The sequence below is a fragment of the Danio rerio genome, chromosome 3 (genome assembly GCF_052040795.2).
Source record: "Danio rerio strain M-AB ecotype USA chromosome 3, GRCz13ab, whole genome shotgun sequence".
Taxonomy (NCBI): Eukaryota; Metazoa; Chordata; class Actinopteri; order Cypriniformes; family Danionidae; genus Danio; species Danio rerio.
Genome location: NC_141023.1, coordinates 58,378,463 through 58,405,755, shown reverse-complemented (window position 1 = coordinate 58,405,755; position 27,293 = coordinate 58,378,463). Strand labels below are relative to the sequence as shown.

Genomic DNA, 27,293 nt, shown 5'->3' with positions numbered 1-27,293 from the left:
AATTAGTCTATATGCTTTCTGAAATATCTCTGCATTTAGGACATTCTGAACAATCAGAAATATACTTAGTAAAATACTTTTTTATAGCTATTTATTTATTTTTCAGCATGCATTTATTTAAATCTAATGCATAAATTAAAATCAAATATGATAATTAATCAAACAAGACATGACTCATTTAGTTCTGTGCCTTTTATTGAGAAATTTCATTCAGACATCATGCATGAGTTGTTAAGAGTGCCGCACAGTGTTGTTGTCAGTGAATATCCACTTGAGGTTTAGCGGTACTTCTCAGAGAGAGCCAGGGCCAAGTTATTAAAGAACTTGTCGACTGACACGTGAACTTCAGGGGTGAAGTCTGCAGGGAAGAGCATGGCGATGACCACAATGACATTGTGTGACAGGATCTAGAAAAGAGATAAACAGAAAAACGTTACCATACCATGAATGCTGCAATACACTACGTTTTATTTTATTTTATGCTGTGCTGTGGCACCGTCCTACCTTGAAGTTGGCCGGGTCAACACGCAGCTTGAAGGCATGAAGTTCGCTCAGGGCGGCCAGTCCTCCCACAAGGTCGTCTATTTTTGAAATAGCTTCGCCGACGGCACCCATGATAGTCTTTCCGTGCTTCTTCACGGGACCAGACCCAGGGCTCAAGTCAGACCAGTGAGAGAAGTAGGTCTTGGTCTGAGGATAGACGGTCAGCATTCTGGGAGGAAAAAATACATAAGTTATTGATGTTTTTACACATTATAAGTTATTATAGATTATTCTTATTAATAATAATAAACTTCTATAAAGTTCTGTCAATCAGGAATCCTAATTCAAATAGAAAAAAAACATAGGTGAGCTTTACCTGGCGAGGGCTTCAGCACCAATTTCATCGGCCTTGGGGCTGATCTTAGCCCAGATGGCCTTAACAACAGCCTTGTCCTTATCAGAGAGACTCATCGCTGCGTCTTCTTTTTCTCAAGTGAGGTTTCTTCAGAAAAAGCTGTTGGGGAACACGACATGTGTCCTACTTTTTATATAAAACCAAACGAGGGCACACCCATGAAATCAGTCCGAACCACACCTCTTCGGCGCATTTCTGCTGATCTCCAGCTTCTGGTGTCCAATCAAAAACGTGCCAATTTTCTGCATCTTGTTTAATTGAGATAACAGTTTTATTACAAATACATCACGTATGCTTTAATCAAGCTTTGCACATTTAGCTGCATTTAATGTGTACAACAATTACACATGAACAATCCAAGTAAAAATTAAAAGCCATTAAGAATCATGAACAAAATTATATTTCGAAAATGATTATTAAATCACTATAGATTTGTAAATAATCGTTTTTTTTCAATTGCAATATTTGAAAAGGTGTTTTGTCACATTTAAATGTCAATGCCTTGATATTGTAATTATGAACAAACAAATAAGTGTAGTAAAGTTTTGCTCAGAAATTATCTGAAACAGAATTTTCGTGTTAAATGTTTTCCAATAATAATTTCCCACCAACTTATCATTATTATTATTATTATTATTATTATTATTATTATTATTATTATTATTATTATTATTATTATTATTATTATCATTATTATTATTGGAAAGCATAATTTATATTTGTTTTAAGACCTTAACAGAACATATTTAGGCATAGGAAATTGCATGATTAATATGGGCACGACCAAAATGAAAAAAAAAATGCTGGTTCATGTTTAAGACTTTTTTTTCTTTTTCAAAACAGCTTTTTTGGATGGGGTCCGATCAGTGATGTCCAAAGCATGCGTCATCTCAGCAAGATTATCCAATAAGATTTTGCATCTTTTATTGGGCGGAGACATCACACATCAATAAAATGCACCCCGGTTTCTGAATTTCTGCTAGTGATTCCTACTGGACTTTAAGCAAGCACCTAAGGACATCCTAAAGCGTAAACATGGTTGAGTGGACAGATGCCGAGCGCACAGCCATCCTTGGCCTGTGGGGAAAGCTCAATATCGATGAAATCGGACCTCAGGCCCTATCCAGGTATCACCTCTTTACTTTGTAGAAAGTTTGTCTTTGTGTTAAATGAATGCAACTATATGCAGTTTACTTAATGGCGCTCTTAATGCCTCTGTTTTTGAAGATGTCTGATCGTGTATCCCTGGACTCAGAGATATTTCGCCACATTCGGCAACCTGTCAAGCCCCGCTGCGATCATGGGTAACCCCAAAGTGGCAGCTCATGGGAGGACTGTGATGGGAGGTCTTGAGAGAGCCATCAAGAACATGGACAACGTCAAGAACACCTATGCCGCCCTCAGTGTGATGCACTCTGAGAAACTGCATGTGGATCCCGACAACTTCAGGGTACGTCTGCATTAACTGAATGATGTTAATACTTAAACAGCCGTGCTCTTAAATTAGTATATGGGGAACCCGCAGCTTAACTGATCTCTTGTTTTGCAGCTTCTCGCTGATTGCATCACCGTTTGCGCTGCCATGAAGTTCGGCCAAGCTGGTTTCAATGCTGATGTCCAGGAGGCCTGGCAGAAGTTTCTGGCTGTGGTCGTTTCTGCTCTGTGCAGACAGTACCACTAGAGTCTCATCGCCAATGAACGTCAGGTGTTTTGGAGAAGGTCACACCGCGCGGAGATGTTCAAACAAAGATCTAACTCTTTTGCAACAAGATCAATAAAATAATGTTAAAAGCATCTCACTGTTGTTTTCTTCCATTTGTCTCTATATACCAACTTGTAAATTATTATCAAAATTACAAACTCACAAACAGAAGTTAAATATCTCACGAGTCACGACCCACAGTGGACATTCTGCTTGTAAACTAGAACCAGAACATTTCAAAGTAAAAAAAAAAAACTCCAACTTTTACAGCCTCGTTAGAATAATATTTCTAAAAACGCTAAAATCGGGCCGCAAATTAATCTTTTTTTTAAATGTGTAAAATAATTTTTACATCAGGTTTATCCACTTTATTGGCATATATGAAAGTGATTTCTGACCAATAAAGGAGATTAATTGTTACAGAAATATATTGTGGTCATCATGAGCATTGTCAATATCACTGCACCCTGCGTGTCTTTATTGAAAATGGTAAACAAAGGAAATATTTTAATTTACAAATAAAATAGCGTTGAATCACTTGCGTTTATAACATAAATACTTTGCATGTAAAATACTTTGATGTTACAAACTGAACTATCAAATAATGCCATAACTAATTGCACCTCAGTTGTACATTAACAAACAGACCTAAAAAGAGTTTAAATTTTAACTGCAAATTAACAAACCTAACAATTTTCCTGGCATGGAAAAGTTAATATGGTTTCGAAGTACACTGAAAAAAACTTATGCTGCGTCTTTCATGAAAAGTACATTTTTATATTGGATAAGCAGAAAAAAAAGGTTGCTGGGTTAAACCTGTTTTATTCAAGTTGCCTTAAAGCATAAGAAATAATTAAATAATTAAATAAATAAATAAATAAATAAATAAATAAATAAATAAATAAATAAATAAATAAATAACCTCATAGGTAAACTTATAACACTAGTTTTTCCCTAAAAATAGTTTTTTGTTTTTTTTTGTTTTTTACTTTAAACCAGTTTTCACTTAATGAAAAGGCACTGTTTATGAGCTTTCAGTTTTTATATATTTCTAATGTGAGTTTGGTTGCCATTTTGGTGACGTTTAAAGCAATGTTGAAAAAAACAAATAAAAGAAAGTTTCCCTCATTATTGAAAATAAAATGACTAGCAATATAGCACAGTCTATTATTTTAGTTAAGTGCAAATTACAACTTTACTTGGATTTAGTTTCCCAATACTGGGTTGCAGCTGGAGGGGCATCGCTGTGTTAAACATATGCTGGATAGGTTGGCAGTTACTCCGCTGTGTCGACCCCTGATGAATTAAGGAACTAAGCAGAAGGAAAATTAATGAATGACCTTGGATTTAGATTTGAATCGAATAAGAGTCATTAAATTTTCATCGTTTGGAAAAAACAAACTGTTTTCTATACTTTTATACTAAAGTAAAGTTTTTTTTACCACAATAAATATTTTTGGATTACATTAAATGTAAAGTTTAAACCAAAGTAATTTTTTATTTTGATAAAAACGAAACAAATTACTTGGTTCAAAATGTATTTTTTTAGGCCTGTGCTATTTATGAACCTATAGTTTAGTCATGTAGTAGGCCTGCTATTTTTAAACTTAAGGTAAAATAACAAATTGTGAAATATTCTCTAAAAATTAATTGATCTTTCTAAAACAATAAGCTGCCTATTTATGGCAAAATAAACTTTAACCTGCTAAATAAAAATTAAGATACTCCTAATATACTGCCTTAAATACAAATATAACTGAACTCGTTCAAGAACGTTTCCCTTGTAAAAGGCATTTCAAATTAAACTCTTAGTTTTAACAGAACTTAAGAAAACACTACATCTCCAAATAGTATAGGCACTAAAATTCTTAAATTTCTAAATTTTATTTTTTATTCCAACAAGCGATTATACATGGTATGTTTTAACTTTTAATGGACTACATAATAAAAACAGAATGTGCCCAGCTGTATTTGAAATGTAGCTGATTTAGGTCCTGCGATGTAGTGATTGCATATTTGGATAGCCGAGGCCCTTACATAAAAAAACTATTTTAAAATATTATTTTCTGAATATATTTACGTTATTTAAACATATTGTATTATTTTATAAAGTTAAAAAAAAGTTAAGCACCAAATGCACGATATAATTATTACTGATATTATTAACCATTAAACTTTGTCAAGTATAAAAATGTAAGTTTAATTTAAGTTTAAAATATAAAAAAGAAATGAACAACCACAAATGTATGTGACAAGAATGTATTAGGTTATAACCGTAAAGGAAATAATAATGACACTTTCCATTGTGACTCTTAGGGGTTCTGTTGAAAACGTCAACCATGAACATTTTGATCAGACTCTGAGTCCAATCTGAATAATGTTGGGATTAATAATCCCAGAGTTATGCTTTTAGGGTAAATTAGTCTATATGCTTTCTGAAATATATCTGCATTTAAGACATTCTAAACACACAAAATATATTCAGTAAAACACTTTTTGATAGCTATTTGTTTATTTTTCAGCATCCATTTTATTTAAACCCTTAAACGTGCTTGCATAAATTAAAATCAAATATGATAATTAATCAAACAAGACATGAATCATTTAGTTCTGTGCCTTTTATTGAGAAATTTCATTCCAACATCATGCATGAGTTGTTAAGAGTGCCGCACAGTGTTGTTGTCAGTGAATATCCACTTGAGGTTTAGCGGTACTTCTCAGAGAGAGCCAGGGCCAAGTTATTAAAGAACTTGTCGACTGACACGTGAACCTCAGGGGTGAAGTCTGCAGGGAAGAGCATGGCGATGACCACAATGACATTGTGTGACAGGATCTAGAACAGAGATAAACAGAAACAACATATCATGAATGCTGCAATACACTACGTTTTATTTTATTTTATGCTGTGCTGTGGCACCGTCCTACCTTGAAGTTGGCCGGGTCAACACGCAGCTTGAAGGCATGGAGTTCGCTCAGGGCGGCCAGTCCTCCCACAAGGTCGTCTATTTTTGAAATAGCTTCGCCGACGGCACCCATGATAGTCTTTCCGTGCTTCTTCACGGGACCAGACCCAGGGCTCAAGTCAGCCCAGTGAGAAAAGTAGGTCTTGGTTTGAGGGTAGACGGTCAGCATTCTGGGAGGAAAAAATACATAGGTTATTTATGTTTTTACACATTATAAGTTATCATAGATTATTCTTAATAATAATAATAAACTTCTATAAAGTTCTGTCAATCAGTAATCCTAATTCAAATAGAAAAAAAAAACATAGGTGAGCTTTACCTGGCGAGGGCTTCAGCACCAATTTCATCGGCCTTGGGGCTGATCTTAGCCCAGATGGCCTTAACAACAGCCTTGTCCGTATCAGAGAGACTCATCGCTGCGTTTTCTTTTTCTCAAGTGAGGTTTCTTCAGAAAAAGCTGTTGGGGAACAAGGCATGTGTCCTACTTTTTATATAAAACGAAAGAAGGGCACACCCATGAAATTGGTCCAAACCACACCTCTTCGGCGCATACTTCAGCTTCTGGTGTCCAATCAAAATCGTGCCAATTTTATCTTGTTTAATTGAGATAACAGTTTTATTACAAATACATCACGTATGCTTTAATCAAGCTTTGCACATTTAGCTGCATTTAATGTGTACAACAATTACACATGAACAATCCAAGTAAAAGTTAAGATTCATTTCAGTTCATCACAGTTTTCAATTTGTTTGAAATGGTGGTGTAGCTTTTTGAAAGCCATTTCAAAGAATCATGAACAAAATTACACTTCGAAAATGATTACTGAATCACTACAGATTTGTAAATAAATTATAATATTTTTAAATTATAATATTTGAAAATGTGTTTTGTCATATTTACATGTCAAGGACTTGATATTGTAACTGTGAATAAACAAACAAGTGTAGTACACTTTCGTGTTAAATGCTTTCCAACAATAATTTTCCACCAACTTCTTCTAAATTTATTATTATTATTATTATTGGAAAGCATAACTTATTATTGTTTTCAGACCTTAACTGAACATATTTTGTTTGGCATAAGAAATTGAATAATAAATATGGACACGATCAAAATGTTAAAAAAAATGCTTCATGTTTAAGACTTTTTTTTTTTCCAAAACATCTTTTTTGGATAGGGTCCGATCAGTAAAATCATGCATGCGTCATCTTCTCAAAGAAATTATCCAATAAGACTTTGCATATTTTTTGGGGCGGAGACATCACACATCAATAAAATGCACCCCGGTTTCTGAATTTCTGCTAGTGATTCCTACTGGACTTTAAGCAAGCACCTAAGGACATCCTAAAGCGTAAACATGGTTGAGTGGACAGATGCCGAGCGCACAGCCATCCTTGGTCTGTGGGGAAAGCTCAATATCGATGAAATCGGACCTCAGGCCCTATCCAGGTATCACCTCTTTACTTTGCAGAAAGTTTGTCTTTGTGTTAGTTGATGCCAACTGTATGCAGTTTATTTAATGTCGCTCTTAATGCCTCTGTTTTTGAAGATGTCTGATCGTGTATCCCTGGACTCAGAGATATTTCGCCACATTCGGCAACCTGTCAAGCCCCGCTGCGATCATGGGTAACCCCAAAGTGGCAGCTCATGGGAGGACTGTGATGGGAGGTCTTGAGAGAGCCATCAAGAACATGGACAACGTCAAGAACACCTATGCCGCCCTCAGTGTGATGCACTCTGAGAAACTGCATGTGGATCCCGACAACTTCAGGGTACGTCTGCATTAACTGAATGATGTTAATACTTAAACAGCCGTGCTCTTAAATTAGTATATGGGGAACCCGCAGCTTAACTGATCTCTTGTTCTGCAGCTTCTCGCTGACTGCATCACCGTTTGCGCTGCCATGAAGTTTGGCCAGGCTGGTTTTAATGCTGACGTCCAGGAGGCCTGGCAGAAGTTTCTGGCTGTGGTGGTTTCCGCTCTGTGCAGACAGTATCACTAGAGTCTCATCGCCAATGAACGTCAGGTGTGTTGGAGAAGGTCACACCGCGCGGAGCTGTTCAAACAAAGATCTAACGCTTTTACAATAAGATCAATAAAATAATGTTAAAAGCATCTCACTGTTGTTTGCTTCATTTGTCACACAAAATATACCAACCTGTGAACTATGATCAAAATTACAATTTTATCGAAAGCTTGCGTCAACAGCTGAAAGTAAGTCTATTAAATACAGTTGATAGATTTGCAGACTTTGGGTGTTAACGGCTTGAATTCATTGATAAAAGAAATTAAAATTATCACAGCCTCCAGTGGCTGTACAGCATGCTTTCAAAATAAGCAGATATTCTACTTTTTTGAACAACATCAGAAGGCTTTTGATTGTTGTAAAAAAAAAATGAAAACCAACAATTTCTTCTAGTTCGGGGCCAAATTTTGTCAACCTGTTAGCCAAATACAGTTTGTTAGCCTTCAAAATTACAAATAGCCTATACAAAGTTCAAACGGAACCTTTTCGGACTGACATGTTCAGTAGTAAGTCTATGTAATCTTAATAATAATAATAATTGTATTTGTTTAATAAATGGCAATCTACACTGACATCAGTCACTCAGGAAATAAATATATCAAAATGTAGTTTTCTTTTTGTGATATTTAGACAAATAAGACTAACTCTGCCAAGTGAATTTTAACAATTTACAACATTTGCATAACGCTTGCTAATTTCACATTTTACACAATTAAGGAAATATAATTTAAAGTTCAAACAATTAGACGTCAAAACTAACCAGAAGTTCAAAAAGCATTTTAGAATTATTGTCTGGATAAAATGTCTTTAACTGAAGCGTTTCCTATAAACGGGGACGGTGGCAACACCTTTTGTAGGCCCTATCTATAAATTTTTGGTGTTTTGCAAAGCAAACGTTGTATTGCATTATTTCAGCTACCCTTTTCTCACTACTGCATGAGCCCTATGAATAGGTAAAATCAAATGTTGCAGCTGACCTAATACAGTTTTTTACAATGGCTATGACAGTTTTTTTAATACATTTAACAAGTTTTCTAAACTCTTAACGCAGTTAAGACTGCATCAACATTAGCATAACATCCGTCTTCGTGGGCTATACATAATACATTTATCGTTGCTTTGACACAAAATGCACCCATTCGTTTTCTTGTCGGCTTAGTCCCTTTATTAATCCGGGGTCGCCACAGCGGAATGAACCACCAACTTAGCCAGCAAGTTTTAATGCAGCGGATGCCCTTCCAGCCGCAACCCATCTCTGGGAGATGTCCACACACATACTCATACACTACGGACAAATTAGCCGAAGGAAACCGGAGCACCCGGAGGAAACCCACGCGAAGGCAGGGACAACATGCAAACTCCACACAGAAACGCCAACTGAGCCAAGGTTCGAACCAGCGACCCAGCGACCTTCTTGCTGTGAAGCGAAAGCACTATCTACTGCGCCACTGTCTTCTTTTACACACAAACCTAACCAGGACCAAAACAATGTAATTTTACAGTCAAATTTACAAATGCTTTCACACAGTATGTCAAAACAGATAACATCATGTTCTAAACAGAACTTATAGGCTAAAGTCAAAGTGAATTGTGAATTGAAACAAATCCATATTTCCTGTATTTTTTTTCATTGCCAATGAGAAACAGTTTATTGCAGTTATGTTTATATATCACAACAGATTCCCATAGGAAGCACACTCATGTGTTGAGGTTTTTCCAAACACATGATCATACTGTATGATTATAAGAAGACTCTTGAAGCTTTTGAAGGGAACAGTGAACGCATCGAACTCCGTCACCACTACGTTCATGTAAGGTTATGCAATACTGTACTATACACAATGTGTTTTGCAGTAAACTATAAACCTAGAGTACATTAGTACATAGTGTAAATGCTGTACTATACTGCATATCTACTATGTGTCAAATTACTTTCAAAGAGTTATGGAATTGGAGGCCAATCAAGTCCCACGTGAAATTATCTATGTTGACGAGGCTGGCTTCAACTTGGTGAAAAGGCGTTGCCACGGGTGAAACATAATAGGCCAAAGGCCCACAGTCACCGTGCCGGGCCAGAGAAGAAGAAGCCGGGCAAATGCAGAAGATCGGACAGAATAGAAGGTTACTTTGTTTTTTGTTTTTTGTAATAATTGCGGTGCTTTTTCTGTGTGTATATCTTGCAGTGATGTCTTTTTGCAAATAAAGTCTGTACTGCAGCAATTCTGTGTCTGTTTTTTATTTATATTTTTTTACACAAACTGTACATTTTATAAAGCTACTCTGAGATGGTCGTTAATTTTTTTTGTATTGAATTTCTGCAACATAAGAAACAAAATGCATGCATTCACTAAACCCAACAAAACAAAAATGTAGAGAGGCTTCAAATATAAGGGCAGAGCTGAAACATAAGTAGAACAATGCAGTTTCTGTAATGTCAGCTGATGATAGTGTTTTTATTGTCAGTGTGTTATGATTGACTAAATGTTTCTGTTGGAAGAGATAGTGTTTTGAATCATTATTTCATTCTGAAACATGTTTGCAGAGTTTTGTTAGACATGGTGTAGTGTGTTCGTTAAAAATTGTATTTTGAATAGAAGTTTAGAGGTGTAGTTTACAATGTTTGATTTTGAGCATGGAATTACAGTTTTGTAATTTCACAGTTTTTCCAGTTTTGCCAATTGTGTGTTTTAGGTGTGTTGGTGCGTTAAGAGTTTAGCAAACTTGTTAATTGTATTGAAAAAAGTGTCAAAGCCATTGTAAAAAACTGAAACAAAACATGGTTGCAACAGTCCAAAGGGTTTGCAACATTGATAATAATAATAATAATAATAACAATAATAATAATAATAATAATAATAATAATAATAATAATAATAATAATAATAATAATAATTATTATAATAATAATAATTATAATAATAATGATGTAAATATGATATACAAAATGATAAATACATAAAAAAATCAAATACGTTTTGCTTAATTAGGCATGCGTACTACAATGCATCTGAAATACAAAATGTGGTTACATCTAATTCAATACACTGTTAGTGTGCTGGAAGGTTTTTCATGGATATATTTTTTTTTGAAATACACAGGTATAAAAACGTTGTTTTCTATTACGGTGGTTTACAAGCAGATGTCTGATGTCCTTGTATTTCAAAATGCTTAAAAATCATACTTAAAGGTGTCTTTTGAAATCAAAAGTTGTTTTATGTGAGGGGTTGGGTTAAGGGGTAGTGGATAAGGCCGTAATGCCGCTTTACTTTATAAATACATTCCCAATACAACATGTGTGTGTAAAAATGAAAAATAATATAAAAGTTTGCTAAAATGAATGGTTGTTGCCACACACAGGCACTGACAACCCTATGCATTGTTTAAAACTCATCCATTTAATCAAAGCAACTTATAATGATTGTAACGATTCATCACACCGAGGCGATCATCGCCAGAAGTACCAAGTTTCAGACATCTGAAATCTTAACAATACAAGCCAGAATAGGCAGTGATTAAGGGAACAGGGAATAGATAGATTTAGGTCTGTGATATCAACAAAGAGTTTGGAGTATGAGGCCCAGATCTGGGTAATGCTCAACCAATTTATTTTGCCCCTAACAATAAATAAAGCATGCATATCATCAATTAAATTTAGGTTAGTCACTAAATAAAAATAAAAAAACAGAAAAACATTTTGCACAATTTAAAATATGAAATAGGCAATATAATCTTATGGAGCATAGCCCCATGAGCAATAATCAAGTCAATGCAATAAGCTATTTTATTGCGATCGAGACCAGAAGTAGGGAAGCGGCCGAGCTGTTACTGATTGAAAAACTTTATAATATATTTATTATAATGGAGAAAATACATTCATCTTCACTTAATATTTGGGTGCTCTTAAAGTAAACAAATTTAAATATTATGTTAAGATTTTAACTTCATCCAGTCTATTTGTTTAATGGACTTGTATCAGTTTCTAATACCTTTTGTAGTCTAATAATATTTTCTCACATGAAAAAATTTTGTGGTAATTTACAGTATAGTGTTTTCGAACCTAATAAGTACCCTGTTTGGTAAGTAATGTGGTAAATGCAGCCCTTTGTGTCGGTAAAAATTAACACACACAAAACACACTTCTGATTATTTTAGATTTTATTAAATGGATCAGATATTTTTATCCTCATTATTTAAAGTGGATTTGCACATAAACAAGAGAGTTTTGAGTTTATCTGTATTTATCAGCAAGAGCAGCAGACAAAGCAGCGAGGAACTTGTCCACAGCCACGTGTACTTCTGCGGTGAAGTCAGCGGGGAAATGAACTGCAAGTGTCACGAGGATGTTATGGGACAAAATCTGGAAGAAAAAAACAAGAATAACGTACATTTTCATCTTAAACCATTTACAAATCTCTACATTTGATTTAACTTAGCTGAGTTCCATTCCCTGACCTGGGTGTCAGATTTCAACACCCACTAACGTGAAAAGATTGAAACAGCACTAAGCTCACCTTGAAGTTTCCAGGGTCTACGCGGAGTTTGGTGGCATGGAGATCACTCAAGGAGCTCAATGCACCAAGAAGATCGTCTATTTTTCCCACAGCATCGGTGATAGCACCCATCACAATTTTGCCATGTTTCTTCACTTGAGCAGATCCAAGAGAGTGGTCAGGCCAATGAGCGAAATATATTTTAGTCTGTGGGTAGACAGTAAGCATTCTGCAAGGAGGAGAATAATTGTTTACACGCTGGCAAAACCATTCCTTACTGATTTGAATGCGTTTTTAAATTCAAATAATAAATTAAAATTAACTTCTTACCGCCCCATAGCTTCTTGTCCTATGGAATCTGCCTGACTGGCGATTTTCCCCCAGAAGCCCTTGATCACAGCTTTATCCTTAGCTGTCAGACTCATTTTTTGATCACTTCCACGTCGTGGTATCACAAGAGAAAAGTATTAGATGTAGAAAATGAGTCTTTTTATAAAGGGAATTGATGCCACACCCTACATTACCAGCTCCACCTTTCAGACTTCAGCCAACAATTACGGAGGATTTTAGTTAGTGTGTGTGTGTGTGTGTGTGTGTGTGTGTGTGTGTGTGTGTGTGTGTGTGTGTGTGTGTGTGTGTGTGTGTGTGTGTGTGTGTCGTTTTTTAATGACTGTCGTTTGATGATGACTGTTAAAGTCATTTTTAAAATGACTGTTTTAAATATTGATTTACACACAGCATTGTTGGTTTGCAAAAAAAATCAAACAAACATAATCCTGTTGCACGTTTACACTTGATTTTAGTCTTATGTAAGACAGAACAAAACAAGAAAACATGTTAAATGAGAATCAGAAATATTTCATGGCATACTTCAAAAAATAAAGATGATTTAGTGTTCAAAAATGTTTCATTTAGATTTTTTCTTTTTTATAAATTGGTCTTGCACTTCATATTTTCATATTATATATCTTAATTCCGGTACTTTTACCATAAACCGACATATTTACCTTTACCAAATTGCTGATATTTTACAAGTTATTTTAAAATGTTGGAAAAAATGTATTGAGTGTGTTCACTAGCAACATTTGAATTTAAGAAATCCAATAAAAAAAAAAATTCATGATAGGGCAATTAAAGGCTTTTCTTTAAAACATCCATATTTGTAATAATTCAGAGAAATTACCTCGTACTGTTGACAATTAATTTACTTAAGCATTGCGATAAGTTTTATAAAAGAAAAGCAGTAAATCATTTATTGAATATATTTGAATGTTTTACGTACCAACAATTTATTTGAACAATTGACTATTTTACGTTTAGTTTGCAACATTTGTTTCTTTGGCGATGCCTTTGAGGTAGACCTGTCCTTTTGTTCACATGGAAACCTTTCGATTTTTCAATTAACTATTCTTGACTTCCCTCATTTGTCAATTGTCTATTGTGAAAAAAATGTTTTGTGCATTTCAGAGGTTCCACGAATATTAAGTGTTCATTAACCACTGATGCTATAATGACCATTCGGGGTCATTTGGGGACAGCAGGTGCGACCTAAAGGGTGGGACAAGTAAAAAAAGAACAGGACGTACATCAATTTTAAGAAATTAAGAATACTTTGAAATGGGAGGAACGGGTCTGAGTGTCCAGATAAAGCAAAAAGAGTTGGCACTGGTTCAAATAAAAACTGTATTTGCTTATTGCTTATTTAATTTCACGTTCGTTTAATAAATATAAAAAAGAAGCATCCGAGCATTCTCGGTTGTCATTGAAATTGTTCATATACGACGTGGCAGTTTTTGTTGTACACTGGATTATAGGCTGTTTTAAATTGTATAATTCACAAGTTAGTATTTTGACAAAATCATAACATAAAGCACTGATTGTTTTCTTGACAAAAACATTGCATACATTCCTTTTGTGATTGAATTCGTATATTTTATGGTAGCCTATAAAATGGGCTCCTGCAAATCTAACTTAGCTTCTCAAAATGTAACGATCAGATCCAAGTGTGAATTAGATACGCCATAATAACCAATCAGCGCCTCAGGGCGTAGAGTGCGAGTATAAATACACTCGCACGTAGCCTATCTTTGCTCAGCATTCGCTTGAAGAAAAATTGATAATCACGATGGTGCAGTGGTCAGATTCCGAGCGCAAAACAATTGCGAGTGTCTGGAGCAAAATCAACGTCGATGAAATCGGACCACAGACCTTGGCAAGGTAATGTAATATACATAACACATCGTTTTATTATACTGGAAAAGACTTTGCATGTATGCATTTCAATTGTTTCGTGTGAAAGGGTGCTGGTTGTTTATCCCTGGACTCAGAGGTATTTTGGCGCATTTGGAGATCTATCCTGTGCATCTGCAATCATGGGCAACCCCAAAGTTTCAGAACACGGCAAAACTGTGCTGAAAGCGTTGGAGAAAGCTGTCAAGAACGTGGATGACATCAAAACCACTTACGCCAAACTCAGCCAGCTGCACTGCGAGAAACTCAACGTCGATCCAGACAACTTCAAGGTACATGATACTTTTTTCAGTGTGTCGATTTTAATACACTACTATACAGACTACTGGGGCCTAATATATGCTCTTTTTTTATTTACGCAGCTGTTGGCGGACTGCCTGAGCATTGTCATCGCGACTAATTTTGGACCCGCTTTCAACCCCTCAGTCCAGTCAACCTGGCAGAAACTTTTGTCAGTAGTTGTGGCTGCTCTCACAAGCCGCTACTTCTGAACTCCTGTGCACGAGATCTCTGCCTCAATTCAATGATGATTCAATGCTTTAATCATTAATAAAGCAATCAATCAAGGTGTGGATTCTGAGTCATTTTGTTTATCGCGCATTAGAAAAGATGGTGCATAGTTTTCCAAAATAATGAAACAAAAAAATCTAATTAAATATTACTCAAAATATTTATTCTGCCAGGAAACAAAAACACATTAGTCATCAAAGGTAAAATGTCGTTTTTATAAACGATGAATTAATTAAATTACTCTGGTTCAACTTAAAATCAAAATCCAAGTAAACTTTTACTTTGCACTAAACTACAATAAATACACAGTTTGTGCTATTGCTGGTTATTTTATTTTCATTCAAGTAAACTACTTGATGCTATTCAGTTTGACTATAAATATCATGCAAGATGGTAATCAAGCTCACATTAGAAATACATTAAAACCGAAAAGCACATTAGCAGTCTTGTTTCATGTGGTCACCTGACACGAAAACGTGTTTCTTTTTTTGCTTAAAGGCAAGTAGAATAAACTACTTTTTTTCAGTTAATCCAATATAACGATGCACTTTTAAAGAAAGACACAGTAGTTTAACTTTTTCAGTTTATAATGTTGTTGCAGGAAAGTTAATTTTATGCTTTTAAATATTTCATTATTTCACATTCAGTAAAATAACAGCAAAATATTTTTGATAGTTTTTTTTATTTTTATTAAAAATTGTACTTTACTGGTCAAGCTCTTTGATAAACTACTGTGCAAACGTCTTAGGCCACTATAGTATTTTCACCAAATAAGGTTTAAGGTGTTTTTTCATGTCAATTTGAAACTTTATTTACATTTTAAAACATTATTTTTGTAATTGTAATTAATTGTAATTACAATGATATTATTGCCTGAATAAGGAGTCTAACAGCCAGTGCTCCTCACAAAGATCTGATCTGATCATCATCTGTCTGAAATGACATAAAGAAACAAAACAAACTGAGACAAAATAAATCCAGAAGAACTTGCCAACATCTCTAAAATGCTTTAAAAGACCTACCCGCATGGATTGCTACCTGAAAAACTATGGCCAACCAACTGTTCTAAATGCAAAGTAGTCATAACAAATGTTGATTTGATTAAGTTAATTAAATTGATAAAAAGTATTTATGCATAACTTTTAAAGGCATCCTCATTTTACAGCAATTTAATAAGTAATTATCAGTTAAATCTCACTAACTCACACTTTCCTTTAGTTCCCTGCTTTAGGGGTCGTCCCGGAACGAACCGCAGTCTGGTACATACTTCACACAGCGGATGCTACCAGTTGGAAGCCGGCAGAGATTACAGTCAGTACAATTCTCGGTGCTGGAAAACAAGGCGAGAAGATGCAATCTCCAGTAAACTTCTCGAGTCGACATTCTTATATAGCCATTGTTCTGCCCCAGTTAAACATGATTTTAATATTTTAATGCACCCTTTTTCCCGAACAGAGCGTTTGAGGACACGTTAAGTTCAAGAGCTCTATATTGCACACTTTGATGTTGGTGTTAGTGCTGGGGGTGAAAATGTATTTTCGCAGTCTATAACCAGAAGATAGAATCCCCAGCCTGATCTTACGAGTAAACTATTTTACGTTTTTTACGAAAATAACCTCTGTGACGTAGCAAACAGATATCTTTTTTCATGCACAATTATTATAGCATAAGTGAATCTTGCTGCGCTTACACTCAGTATTAAAAACCGAACAAAACGCCCTTTGTCATTGCAGCTGCAAACGCCAAAATACTTCTCTAAATATCTTTGACTGTATTCGAGTGAAAGAAAAGTCTTATAGGATGCCTTGAGTGAGTGGTCTTAATTCATGCATGGCATAATATAAACAATATTTATTTATGGGAATTAACTCGCGGGTTTCTTCCTTGCAGACATTTAATAAATGCACATTAAGAAAGTGGAAACAACCCTGATTCAAACAAAACCAACCTATATATAAAATGCCTAAATCAAACAAAAGGAACTAAGATGTAGCTTAAATAATGTGTCGGTGACCTTTGGGTAAGGGATTGATTAGAATGAATAGCAAAAATCAGTCCAAGGCTCTTAAAAAATGTGGAAAAAATATTTAAAATACGTGGCTATTCCTAAAACTGCGCCTACTCGTTTCGGCAAACAACTGCCTTCATCAGGGTAACAGTCGATTCAACCTACATATACTTTAATACATTTTTTTTTTTTACTTTAAGCCAAACAAGTCTCTCTTTCTAAAAACATTTTAACCATGTTTTCAATGTGTATAGCAGACGTGTTCCCTCGTTATAAACGATCAGTGCTTTTCTTATGTCCACAATTAAAATCCACTCATATGGCTTAAAACTACAAAACATCACACGAGTTTTATTATTATTATTATTATTATTATTATTATTATTATTATTATGCATACTACTATTCTACCATAATGAGTTGCATGCTTCATATGAACTCGGAATTTGATATCCGTAGTAGCTATTTTTAATTTTATTCCAAGCTTAAATTGAACAGTTCAACAAATTAAGGCAACTAAACTTATCTGTGAGGATTAAACATAGTCCAAATAAAATTAATTGCTAATTTTTTCTGCATTCTAATTTAAAAAGAACTTTGCAACTTTGCAGTAAGTTTCGGCATCTTATTTGTTTAGCCTATTTAAAAAATAAACAACGCATCGGCCTATAGGTGATTTCTCACCGTTTTAATTTCCTATTTGGCGGTTATTGTAATAAATTTATTAGAACCAAAGATTTTTCTTCTTCACCATACAAAACATGAACGTTTGCAAATATTATTGAAAATTAGACAAATATGAATATTAGCTTCCAAATATTTAAGTAAAACAGGGAAAACAACGTTGAGAATAACGTTGATCAGAATGATGTCATTACATAAAATTTCACATATAATGCAAAGAGAGCTTAACGACCTTATATTAAACACTGTGATCATTCCAGCATGTTTTGGATTTAATATCTGTACTTATGATTAACCGACTTTTATTTTAAAATAGACGACTTGTGCATTAAAAAAACACTTATGAACTTTTTATATAGGCCTGTTAATAATTAGTGCACATATTTCCAAAAAGGCGGATTTATCCTTATAGCTGTCAAAACTCATTTCCGATCCCTTCCACTTGGTATTGCAAAAGCAGAGTGTTAAATGTAAATTTTATAATTATTGCTGCCTCACCCAACAGTTCCACTTCTCAGACTTCAGCCAACAACTGCAGATGATTTTTTATTCACTGAATCATTTTCTCCCAAAATAGTGAATGTTTGTATTTATTTGAATATAAACATGTATCTTATGCATAAATACTTATATATTTAGCTGTGTTATGGTAGCCTTAAAAACAAAACAAAAAAAGTCATAGCTAACCAAAATGCAGTCTAATCTTACATCATGTCAAAAATATTTTTTATCACTTATTTTTAGGTGAAAACAGTAATGCATTGAATGTCTTTTTTCATATTTGCAACGTTATAAATCAACAACTGTTTTGAAAAACTGACACAGGGGTTCCAAAAAAGCCATATGCAAAGCCATATTTTTTGCACACCTTTTAAAGGTTTCATGAATACTAAATGCTCATTATGGAACCAATGATGCCAATAAACAACAATTTTAAGATAAAAGTTAATTATTCTCATCCTCTATGGTTCCATAAAAAACATACATCAAAACACATACAAAACCTTTAACTTTTACCTTCAAAATACAAAAAAAAATCCACAAAAGATTTTCTACAGTAAAAAGTTTTATTTATTTTTTTATTATTATGTTTTTTTAGGTTATTATATATATTTAGTTTTTATTTTTAGATATTTAAATGTTTTGCACATTATAAGAATCAAATTGGTTATTAGAATATTTTGATAAAGAGTTTTTGTATAGGCAAAAACATTAACGTAGAGAATTGAAGAAAATATATATATTTTATAGGCATTTGTAGTTGCATGAGATATGCTTGAGGGTCATTTGGGGACAACAGATGGTACCTAAAGGGTGTGACAAATCAAAAAGAACAGGGCATTCATATTCAGTTATCACTTTTAACAAAGAACCAACATTTTGGGAGGAACACGTCTGAGTGTCCAGATAAAGCTAAAAGAGTTGCACTGCCGCAAAATAAAACATAAATTAGATTTTAGATGATTTTATTTACTTTCACATCCGTTTCATAAATATAAAAAAATAACAATTGAGAATATACAGCTGTCACAGATTAATCTGTCAAAAGTATAAAGATAATCGAATTTTGTATTTCTGGACATTTTCCAGTTCACTTTTTTGTAACACTCTACAAATTGGTTAATAAGCAGCTTCTTCTGAGGTCTGAGTTTGGATTTGGACAAAATCACTACATAAAGCATTGATTCTTTTCCTGACAATATAGCACACTGGAATCAACATTTCGTGATTTTGGTGCTTTTACTAATTTTATAGTAATCATGATGGTGCAGTTGTCAGATTCTGACTATTGCAAGTGTCAAAATCAACATTGATGAAACTGGATCGCAGACCCTGGCAAGGTTTATTTAAGGTTTATTTAGGGTTTGTTTAGTTTATTTTAATTTGCATAACACATTCCTTGATGTATTTGAAAAAAGACTTTGCATGTATGCATTTCAATTGTTTTATGGGAAAGAGACTACTGTGACCTAATAAATGCTTATTTTTTTTGTTCAAGCAGCTGCCCGACCATTGTCATCGAAACCAATTTTGGACCCGCTTTCAACCCCACTATCCAGTCAGTGTAGCAGAAACATTTGTCTGTAATTGTGGCTGTTCTCACAAGCCGCTACTTCTGAAGTCTTGTGAAGATCTCTGCCTAAATTCAATGATGATTCAGTTCGTTGGAAACTATAAACAAAGCAATCAATTAAGGTGTCGATTCTGTTAAGTTCTATCAAGCTGCAGTTTGTTAGAGGTCATGTAATGTAAAAATATCAAGTATCCTCTAACTAAAAATATGTAGAACAGTCTGTGACATCATTAAAGAGGCAGTTGTGTGATATTGCTTAAATCAGCCCACATCCTCCTGCACATTTAAACGATACTGTTCAACTTGCCCATGTTCTTTACATTCAAGTCCCAATACCAACAAATAATAGAAAATTTTCAGATTCAAGTACAAAACATCTTCATAACAGCAACATCCACTAAAAAGTTCCCTTAAAGCACAAACTTTGAAGAATTTCCCCCCTAATCATACTAGTGTTTGCTTCAATTTTAATGTCATCAATTGTGATGCCTAAATATGCGTACTCTGTGATTTTACAACTATTAATGGTTTACATGTAATAATTGTTCTGTATCAAAACAGCATCATTTTAAATTCTTGTTTGCTTTTAAGAAGGTAATGGGTCATTAAGGATTTTTAATGTTAAAACAGGGTTATCAATAGGGTTTGTTTCCTGGACAAAAAGTGAATCAACATGAAGAGGCAATGCACACAAGAAGTGCTACTTAGTGAAGAATCTATCTAAGGATCTGAGAATCCTTGTTGTTAACTTATGTGTGTTTGTTGTTTCAAGAAAGCAACCATTCATTTGGGATGTGTTTTATTTTCATTTGTTTTTATTCATTTATTCTACATTTAATTATTTTATTTAATCATATGATCATTAGTCATTTATATAATTACCATTTTATAATTTTATTGATCATTAGTTAATGATTTGATTATTATTATTGATTATTATTTGTCATTTTATTACGTGCCTATACTTTATTGTTATTATTTTCCTATAATTATTGCTTCATTATTATTTCCATTTTTCCATATTGTTATAATCTTATGACTGTGTGGATTCAAGTGATACTTGTTTGCATGAGTAAGGCCCCGTTTACACTAGTGCGTATTAGTTTTAAAACGGCGTTTTAGAATGAAAACGATCCGCGTCCACACTCGCGTTTTACCCAGCGTTTCTGAACTGCTCTCCGTCCACACCAAAACGCTGAAAACGCACATCACGTGACCACACACACACACTTTGGCAATCGCTGGAGCCCATCTACCCAGATGAGAGCTCTGCTAGTCGGACTTCTCATCAAGCATCTCCCGCTGGATCTAATCTCACTATATTTATAAAACGTGATATTTCATTCATCTTGTTGTCTTTATCTAACGACATATTCCCTGACTTTGGTCACTGGAATCTATTACTTGTTCTCAGGTAACGTGTTTTGGCTGAGCGCAAAGATAAGTTAATGATTAATGTAAGCACGTAGCCTACATTCTGTATATTGACTGATCGCTTGCCTTTATTTCCTATAATGTATAAACTTATTGTATGTTATACTTTTATAATGGCCATTATCGATTATTAAAACTGATATTCAGCAAAAGAGAGGGTGTGTTTCGTATTTTCACTGAAATTGAAAGGAGGCAGTTGTTATCGGCTCCGTTTTGTTATAAATATGCACACAGTGAAGATGACGCTCATATATGCAGCACGACGCCTCAACATTTCTGCTGTCTGTTTAGTTGTTAATATTAAAATAAAAATAGGCAGTTCCTTATATCAAGTTTACATTTTATTGTTGAGAAAGTGAAACAACGTAGCCAAGGTGATGTGAATGAAGTTATAAAGTACACTGTTCCCTGTGAAGATTGACGCTGGTCCTCGGTATGTTTTCCATATCAAACTGAGAAGAAGAGATGCAGCCTTGATCAAACTTGCGAAGTCTGAACTTACACGGAGAAGATTCAGGACTGAACTGTGTGTTAGGCTACTTAATATTGAGGAAAAGCCCCAATCAGAGAGGCGAATGTCTGCAGCCCCGCCTCCGTTTTCAGATATCTCCGTCTTTCCCCATCCACACTGAGACGGAGCTGCAGCGTTTTAGAATGAAAACGGCCTCTCCAGCGTTTTCGAAACGCTCCGTTTTCGGCGCTCGAGAACTCCGGCGTAGTGTGGACGGATGGCGTAACCGTAGCAAAACTTATGCGTTTTCAAACTAAAACGCACTAGTGTAAACGGGGCCTAAGAGATAAGAGAATGTCTCCATTTCAGGGTCTGTATTGTCTCTGGACAATATTGTGAGGCAGTAATTTTCCTCTGCTGTTGCTTGTGGTATAATAACACTTGTTGGATTCATCCTGGTCACACGAAGTCTGAGCATTGAAACACACGCAACTAATTTATTCAATAAACTCTGCTCTTTCTTTATCATCATAACCTCATCTCCTGCTTCCGCTCCTCTCTGGTTTTCTCAGTTAACTGCTATATTGGTAGCAGACTGTTAATTCAGTTAAATACTGGTTAACAGGGTTAGGTATTGCAAACTCTGCTGACTTTTTGTCCAGATAACTGGAGAAACAGACATTTTCTGACAAGATCTGGCGTCTGGGGCTGGATCGTATTTATCTGGCCTGGAAAAGGTGCTCTAACATTAGTGATATTGCTTATAGAAAAATTTAGAGGAATTTTATTCTTTTTATATCTAATGTATTCAATTGCTCATGGAAAAGATGAGTTTCCAGTTGGTGTTCTTACAAGTGATTCTGGAAAGTGATTAAGAGCCAGCCTCACATGATATTAAACGACGACGCTCACTTACTGACTGGAGGCTCCTGGACAGGATGTAGACTTTCAGAAGCAGGTGGAGGTAAGAGTGTGAAGAGCCAGTGGCTGTTCTGTAAGCAAGAATCAATGATTGAAATTAGTTATTGATTAATTACATTTTGTGTTTTACTTGCTGGGAAGTTAGTTTTGTCTGAAAAATTTAAAAGATTTTCCATTTACCCGCACTATACTGTTCATGCTGAGGACATTCACGCTTACAATTAGGGTTGTGTGCTATTGTAGAAAATGTGTTATGCAATAACATTCTAAATAATACAATATACAGTAAGTGATGTTATTAAAAAAAAACAACAACAACAACAACAACAACATGTTATTTAAAAAGAAAGCATGACTGTAACCTCCTTTTGTAAAAGGGAACTGAAAGGGAACAGAATGATTTACCCTGCTGGAAAATCCAGCTTAAACCAGCCTTGGCTGGTTGGCTGGTTTTAGCTGGTCGATCAGGCTGGTTTTAGAGGGGTTTTGGCCATTTCCAGGCTGGTTTCCAGTCATTTCCAGCCTGGTCTTAGCTGGTCAGGCTGGTAAATGACCAGCTAAATCCAGCTAAACCCAGCTTGACCAGCCTGGTTTAAGCAGGACATAGCTGTTTTTGGCTGGGCTCCCAGCCTGGCTAGGCTGGTCAAGCTGGTTTTAGCTGGTCATCTCCCAGCATGACTAGCTAAGACCAGGCTGGAAATGGCTGGAAACCAGCCTGGAAGTGACCAAAACCCCTCTAAAACCAGCCTGGTCGACCAGCTAAAACCAGCCAACCAGCCTAGTTGAAAACAAACCACATTTTAACAATGCAAATAAAATAAATAAATAAAATAAATAAAGGTCATCACCACTTTGCTCTACCTGAAAACATTAAAACAACCAGGAAAACAAACAAACAACAAAAACAACAACAACAAAATATGAAAGAGTCAAGACACTTCCATGTTGTCTTAATGCTTTCTTAACCTCGGCTTGCATACATGGTCATATTTCAGAATAAATACTAAAATCTTTACATGTTTGTCCTGAAAACTAGCATGCCTACACTGCTTGGTTTCAGAAGTGCATGTTGACATGCAACATCTCCTGATGTGCTGAAATGTATTTTAGGTGGTGTACAAAATGGCAGATACAGAAAGATAAATTAAATATCTAATTAATTGCAAATTTAGGGCAGATTTGTTATCAAAATGTCGGAGGTTTGAGTCCTGGGACCAGCAATGATTAGGTGGTGGGAGTGATTAACAGAAATCTCATCAATCAAGGCAGCAAACCACCAACTGCTCCAGGCAGCCCGCTGCTCTTGGTGTGTTTATGGGTCTAAGTCGCTTTGGATAAAAGCATCTGCTAAATTCTTAAATATAAATGTAAGTCATTGTGTTGTGTATATTGCACACAACTGCAAGTTTGATAATTCTCTGATATATTGTGCAGCCCTATATGCAATGTAGGTTGAAGATATTTTAGAAAGAGTTGCTCTATATATATATATATATATATATATATATATATATATATATATATATATATATATATATATATATATATATATATATATATGTGTGTGTGTGTGTGTGTGTGTGTGTGTGTGTGTGTGTGTGTGTGCGCGTGCATGCATATAGTTTCTGAGTTGAGTATATATATATAGGCTATTATATTATATAAGGTACGATCCCACCGCACGTTTAGCATGTCACGTGATCATTGGCTAAATACAAATCTGCTTCTTTTTCAGTGTTTACACATAATCGGATAATCGGACATGTTTATTTACATCAGATACACACTTTTACAGCCTTAACTGTTCTTATCCCAGCTAAACAGCCACGTACTTTCATGTAACGTTAATCCAGGGGAAGTTGATGAATTTGATGAAGTCCCTCTGCAACGCCAGATCAGGCAGCTCCCATAACTCATAGATCAAAAATGTAGTCATTATTAAGCTGTTTAAACAACGAAGTGCAGTTATCCACATTGTAAGGACGTGTTTGTCAATATTCGTTGAAAAATAAATATATCACGTGACAAACTTTAAGTGTTGTTATGAAACATTAAGAGGATGAGTTTATTTATTTATATTTATTTGTTTACGATTGTGTTTTAACCAGAACAACGGATGACATCAAATACAATAATAAACAAGGAAATATATAAATTATTAAAAATAATACTAAAATAAAAAACAGGGTACAGATGCAAAACTTTTAAAAGTACTTATAAAATGTCACAGTTTTTACACTTTGTTTGCTGTAAACATTTTTTAATGTAGTAATTAAACTGTTTAAGTCAAAGTCAGTTTACAGAAAATTCTGCAAATTATGTAATGATGAAGACAATTTACATTTAAGCATATTTACCCAATAAAATAAACAAATTGCCTATAAATTATGCTTGTCATAAGAAAAGTAACAAATTATATTAAACATGGAAAAATCGATGTTAAACTTACATTTTGATTTAAAGAAAGAAAGAAAAAAAAACGATATAAATCAGACCAAAACACTTTAACGTGGACATTCGACAAAAACGGTTTGATACTTGAGTTACAGAAGACAGAATTTGAATTAGGAATTATTACCAAATTTAGATACAATCTCGTTTGTGGGGTATGTGTAACACTTTTAAGTGTTTTATAACTTTAACTTTGTTGGGAACACAGAATTTGTAGGGTAAAAACACCTTTTCTTATTAATTTGATCTGTTAGAGAGTTCTAAAGAAATTCCCCCTTGGAGTGATTCTTTTTTTGACTGAAAAATATTTCTTGTATTTTTATTACTACACTTTAGGTCGTAAATGCATTTGTTTTCAACTTAAAACTTTGGTACTGTTTTTTAACAATCGCTTCAAATGACAAATGGCATTTCATTAAATGAGCAAGGCCCTTGTATGACCTTAATGAGGCGATGAGTTCTAAATGGTCACATAAAAACCTCACGCAACAAGTTATTTAACGTCATTTAGTTTGTGATTTCACCAGTTACAGTTTTATTAAATTTTTTAATAGCCTACAGCATTTATTTACATAATCATTTACGTTTTTTTGTATTTAATTAAGAACAGTGCGGTTTCATTGTCCAAATAATGTTTAAAATGGCCAACAATATATATTCTTTTTGCAACTTTTTGAACTGTGAAAAGTTTTTTTTTTTTTTTTTTTTTTTTAACAATCAATGGTGCATCGAGCTAAATATTAGGTCTACTATATTTTGTGGTGAAAATTATTTAAATATTTCAACGAAATAGTTTCTGAATTGGTAATTGGTGTAAAATGTTTGAGAACACTGTTAGTTTATATGAATTTATGTAATCTTCTCACACTAAATTCACATCAGATTCACATCCTATAAAATCCCACCCTAATGCATCCAGAAATGCAGAATGTGCTGTGAATTTACCTATATTCAGTCTGGGTTATTTTAAGTTATTTTTTTTTGTGAGTAGTTTTAATCTAGGGTGCCAGAAACTCTACACCAGAGTGAGTAAAAGTGAGATTTTTCATTGTTTCTCTTTTTCTATGCATTAAAGTCATACATTGTAAAATACAACAAGTTAACTTTACTTGTAAAAAAAAACAAACAAGCAAACTGATTGAATTAAAAATGTAAAGTGGCCTAAAGTAATTATTTTTAGCTTAAAAAGCTCACTTTGCTATTATTTTTATAGATTGTTTCACACACACACACGCACACACACGCACACACACACACACGTGTGTGTGTGTGTGTGTGTGTGTGTGTGTGTGTATAAAATTGGCAATTTCCTATATTATATTTACATATATGCACACACACACACACACACGCACACTCACTGTGTCACTGTTAACATCTTTAGCAGACAACATAAAATATTACGCAGTAAAATATGCACAAAATGCATTTTGATGGCGAGGGACGACTCATTCAGAGAGAAGCGGAACTATTGCAGCACGTCATTTGTACTTCTACGGTGCACGTAGAGTAACACCAAACACTGTGCTGTTGTGTTTTAGAAAGAACCATAGAAAGAACTGACGTTTTGCTGTCAGTGCTATTTTTTCACTGTCAGATTGAGATCACAGTAAAATCAACATATTTAGCCAGCCGTTGACTGATGGATAAAACAATTTGGGCTACGATCTGGTAAATGATAACGTTGCGTGTGGTTATTTTGTTGCTGATTTTGGCTAACGTTAGCCAGCAGGCTAACAGAATTTGTTATTTATCAACCACTCATTTAGGTTATCAGTAATGCACTTCATCAAATGTACCGGGTTTCTCATACTCATAAACTCTAATGCAGATCAAACATTTAACCAACCACACCTAAGTTAACCAATCTTATCATATAAAGTCACAGTTTTAGCTTTAATTCCCTTGACATAACATAAGTATTTCACAAAAGGATGTACAAGCAGTGGACAGCAGATTTAAACTCAGACCCAAAGCCGATGTGGAAACAATCCGAGTCCAGCCTGCAGCCCAATGGGGAAAAAACAAGTCCCATCAGTGTGATATTAGTAAGTTCTGGCAGCCGAGGAAATAAACTGCTCTTCCGATACCCGTTCCAGAGAGCATCCGAAAACACGTCCTCTGCTACATGTAAGTAACGTTAACGTTATTCCTGCTTCATCTATTGCAGGGGTGCCCAAACGTTTTCTTAGGGTCAAAAACCAAACTTGATTAAGGTTATTGAGGTAAAATTGGTTTTCGGTTCACACATTCATTCAGTGACAATTTGTGACATGCCCCCTTTATTATTTACCATGGTACTTTGAATATTGGGTTGAAATCACAAGCAAATATGACTTAAAAACAACACTAGCACTATTTATTTGACTGTGAACAATGTTGTACGTTGATACTCATTGGCTGCTGATCTGATTTCACCATTCAGAATT

The 27,293-nt window shown here is 34.6% G+C and overlaps 7 protein-coding genes and 1 long non-coding RNA gene across 21 annotated transcripts in view; 4 read left to right on the top strand and 4 right to left on the bottom strand.

Moving 5' to 3' along the window:
• Positions 1 to 173: 173 nt before the first annotated feature.
• On the bottom strand, positions 174 to 1,074 carry hbba1.2 (hemoglobin, beta adult 1.2). Its single transcript, NM_001033093.2, has 3 exons — positions 860 to 1,074; positions 505 to 712; positions 174 to 407 (listed from the first exon to the last, which is right to left on the bottom strand). Exons 1-3 carry the CDS (start codon positions 952 to 954, stop codon positions 279 to 281), a joined length of 432 nt encoding a protein of 143 aa, NP_001028265.1. The 5' UTR covers positions 955 to 1,074; the 3' UTR covers positions 174 to 278.
• Positions 1,075 to 1,781: 707 nt separating this feature from the next.
• Positions 1,782 to 2,696, top strand: hbba1 (hemoglobin, beta adult 1). The gene is made up of 3 exons (NM_131020.3): positions 1,782 to 2,025; positions 2,126 to 2,348; positions 2,448 to 2,696. Exons 1-3 carry the CDS (start codon positions 1,934 to 1,936, stop codon positions 2,577 to 2,579), a joined length of 447 nt encoding a protein of 148 aa, NP_571095.1. The 5' UTR covers positions 1,782 to 1,933; the 3' UTR covers positions 2,580 to 2,696.
• Positions 2,697 to 5,200: 2,504 nt separating this feature from the next.
• On the bottom strand, positions 5,201 to 6,025 carry hbaa1 (hemoglobin, alpha adult 1). The gene is made up of 3 exons (NM_131257.3): positions 5,883 to 6,025; positions 5,526 to 5,733; positions 5,201 to 5,433 (listed from the first exon to the last, which is right to left on the bottom strand). The coding sequence occupies exons 1-3, from the start codon at positions 5,975 to 5,977 to the stop codon at positions 5,305 to 5,307; spliced, it is 432 nt and encodes a 143-aa protein (NP_571332.3). The 5' UTR covers positions 5,978 to 6,025; the 3' UTR covers positions 5,201 to 5,304.
• An 839-nt stretch (positions 6,026 to 6,864) lies between these two features.
• On the top strand, positions 6,865 to 7,680 carry ba1l (ba1 globin, like). Its single transcript, NM_001013027.1, has 3 exons — positions 6,865 to 7,013; positions 7,114 to 7,336; positions 7,436 to 7,680. Exons 1-3 carry the CDS (start codon positions 6,922 to 6,924, stop codon positions 7,565 to 7,567), a joined length of 447 nt encoding a protein of 148 aa, NP_001013045.1. The 5' UTR covers positions 6,865 to 6,921; the 3' UTR covers positions 7,568 to 7,680.
• A 4,048-nt stretch (positions 7,681 to 11,728) lies between these two features.
• hbaa2 (hemoglobin, alpha adult 2) lies at positions 11,729 to 12,680 on the bottom strand. Its single transcript, NM_001013461.2, has 3 exons — positions 12,412 to 12,680; positions 12,103 to 12,310; positions 11,729 to 11,948 (listed from the first exon to the last, which is right to left on the bottom strand). Exons 1-3 carry the CDS (start codon positions 12,504 to 12,506, stop codon positions 11,820 to 11,822), a joined length of 432 nt encoding a protein of 143 aa, NP_001013479.2. The 5' UTR covers positions 12,507 to 12,680; the 3' UTR covers positions 11,729 to 11,819.
• A 1,381-nt stretch (positions 12,681 to 14,061) lies between these two features.
• Positions 14,062 to 14,899, top strand: hbba2 (hemoglobin, beta adult 2). The gene is made up of 3 exons (NM_001003431.2): positions 14,062 to 14,298; positions 14,381 to 14,603; positions 14,694 to 14,899. Exons 1-3 carry the CDS (start codon positions 14,207 to 14,209, stop codon positions 14,820 to 14,822), a joined length of 444 nt encoding a protein of 147 aa, NP_001003431.2. The 5' UTR covers positions 14,062 to 14,206; the 3' UTR covers positions 14,823 to 14,899.
• An 801-nt stretch (positions 14,900 to 15,700) lies between these two features.
• Positions 15,701 to 24,452, bottom strand: LOC147846085 (uncharacterized). The gene is made up of 5 exons (XR_015481344.1): positions 24,246 to 24,452; positions 22,409 to 22,484; positions 16,048 to 16,171; positions 15,864 to 15,906; positions 15,701 to 15,774 (listed from the first exon to the last, which is right to left on the bottom strand). It is a non-coding gene; the product is annotated as an uncharacterized LOC147846085 (long non-coding RNA).
• Positions 24,453 to 26,381: 1,929 nt separating this feature from the next.
• The window catches only part of nprl3 (NPR3-like, GATOR1 complex subunit), a 38,205-nt gene continuing 37,293 nt past the window's right edge, over positions 26,382 to 27,293 (top strand). For 12 of the 14 annotated variants that reach the window (XM_087243040.1, XM_087243037.1, XM_087243035.1 and 9 more), the window contains exons 1-2: positions 26,382 to 26,535; positions 26,798 to 26,994. In XM_087243040.1, coding sequence (XP_087099166.1) covers positions 26,507 to 26,535; positions 26,798 to 26,994 — 226 coding nt within the window. In that variant the 5' untranslated portion in view covers positions 26,382 to 26,506. Of the gene's footprint in view, positions 26,995 to 27,293 lie in introns of all 14 variants that reach the window. The other 2 variants (NM_001025534.2, XM_087243041.1) reach the window with 2 other exon arrangements.

Bases quoted from the DNA above. Each gene is read 5' to 3' on its own strand.
- hbba2 (NM_001003431.2), top strand. From the start codon at position 14,207: ATGGTGCAGTGGTCAGATTCCGAGCGCAAAACAATTGCGAGTGTCTGG. The intron at 14,299-14,380 runs GTAATGTAATAT...TTCGTGTGAAAG, and splicing joins GGACCACAGACCTTGGCAAG to GGTGCTGGTTGTTTATCCCT. The intron at 14,604-14,693 runs GTACATGATACT...TTATTTACGCAG, and splicing joins TCGATCCAGACAACTTCAAG to CTGTTGGCGGACTGCCTGAG.
- ba1l (NM_001013027.1), top strand. From the start codon at position 6,922: ATGGTTGAGTGGACAGATGCCGAGCGCACAGCCATCCTTGGTCTGTGG. The intron at 7,014-7,113 runs GTATCACCTCTT...CTGTTTTTGAAG, and splicing joins GGACCTCAGGCCCTATCCAG to ATGTCTGATCGTGTATCCCT. The intron at 7,337-7,435 runs GTACGTCTGCAT...CTTGTTCTGCAG, and splicing joins TGGATCCCGACAACTTCAGG to CTTCTCGCTGACTGCATCAC.
- hbaa2 (NM_001013461.2), bottom strand. From the start codon at position 12,506: ATGAGTCTGACAGCTAAGGATAAAGCTGTGATCAAGGGCTTCTGGGGG. The intron at 12,311-12,411 runs GTAAGAAGTTAA...TCCTCCTTGCAG, and splicing joins GGACAAGAAGCTATGGGGCG to AATGCTTACTGTCTACCCAC. The intron at 11,949-12,102 runs GTGAGCTTAGTG...TTTTTCTTCCAG, and splicing joins TAGACCCTGGAAACTTCAAG to ATTTTGTCCCATAACATCCT.
- hbaa1 (NM_131257.3), bottom strand. From the start codon at position 5,977: ATGAGTCTCTCTGATACGGACAAGGCTGTTGTTAAGGCCATCTGGGCT. The intron at 5,734-5,882 runs GTAAAGCTCACC...TTTTCCTCCCAG, and splicing joins GGTGCTGAAGCCCTCGCCAG to AATGCTGACCGTCTACCCTC. The intron at 5,434-5,525 runs GTAGGACGGTGC...TCTCTGTTCTAG, and splicing joins TTGACCCGGCCAACTTCAAG to ATCCTGTCACACAATGTCAT.
- hbba1 (NM_131020.3), top strand. From the start codon at position 1,934: ATGGTTGAGTGGACAGATGCCGAGCGCACAGCCATCCTTGGCCTGTGG. The intron at 2,026-2,125 runs GTATCACCTCTT...CTGTTTTTGAAG, and splicing joins GGACCTCAGGCCCTATCCAG to ATGTCTGATCGTGTATCCCT. The intron at 2,349-2,447 runs GTACGTCTGCAT...CTTGTTTTGCAG, and splicing joins TGGATCCCGACAACTTCAGG to CTTCTCGCTGATTGCATCAC.
- hbba1.2 (NM_001033093.2), bottom strand. From the start codon at position 954: ATGAGTCTCTCTGATAAGGACAAGGCTGTTGTTAAGGCCATCTGGGCT. The intron at 713-859 runs GTAAAGCTCACC...TTTTCCTCCCAG, and splicing joins GGTGCTGAAGCCCTCGCCAG to AATGCTGACCGTCTATCCTC. The intron at 408-504 runs GTAGGACGGTGC...TCTCTTTTCTAG, and splicing joins TTGACCCGGCCAACTTCAAG to ATCCTGTCACACAATGTCAT.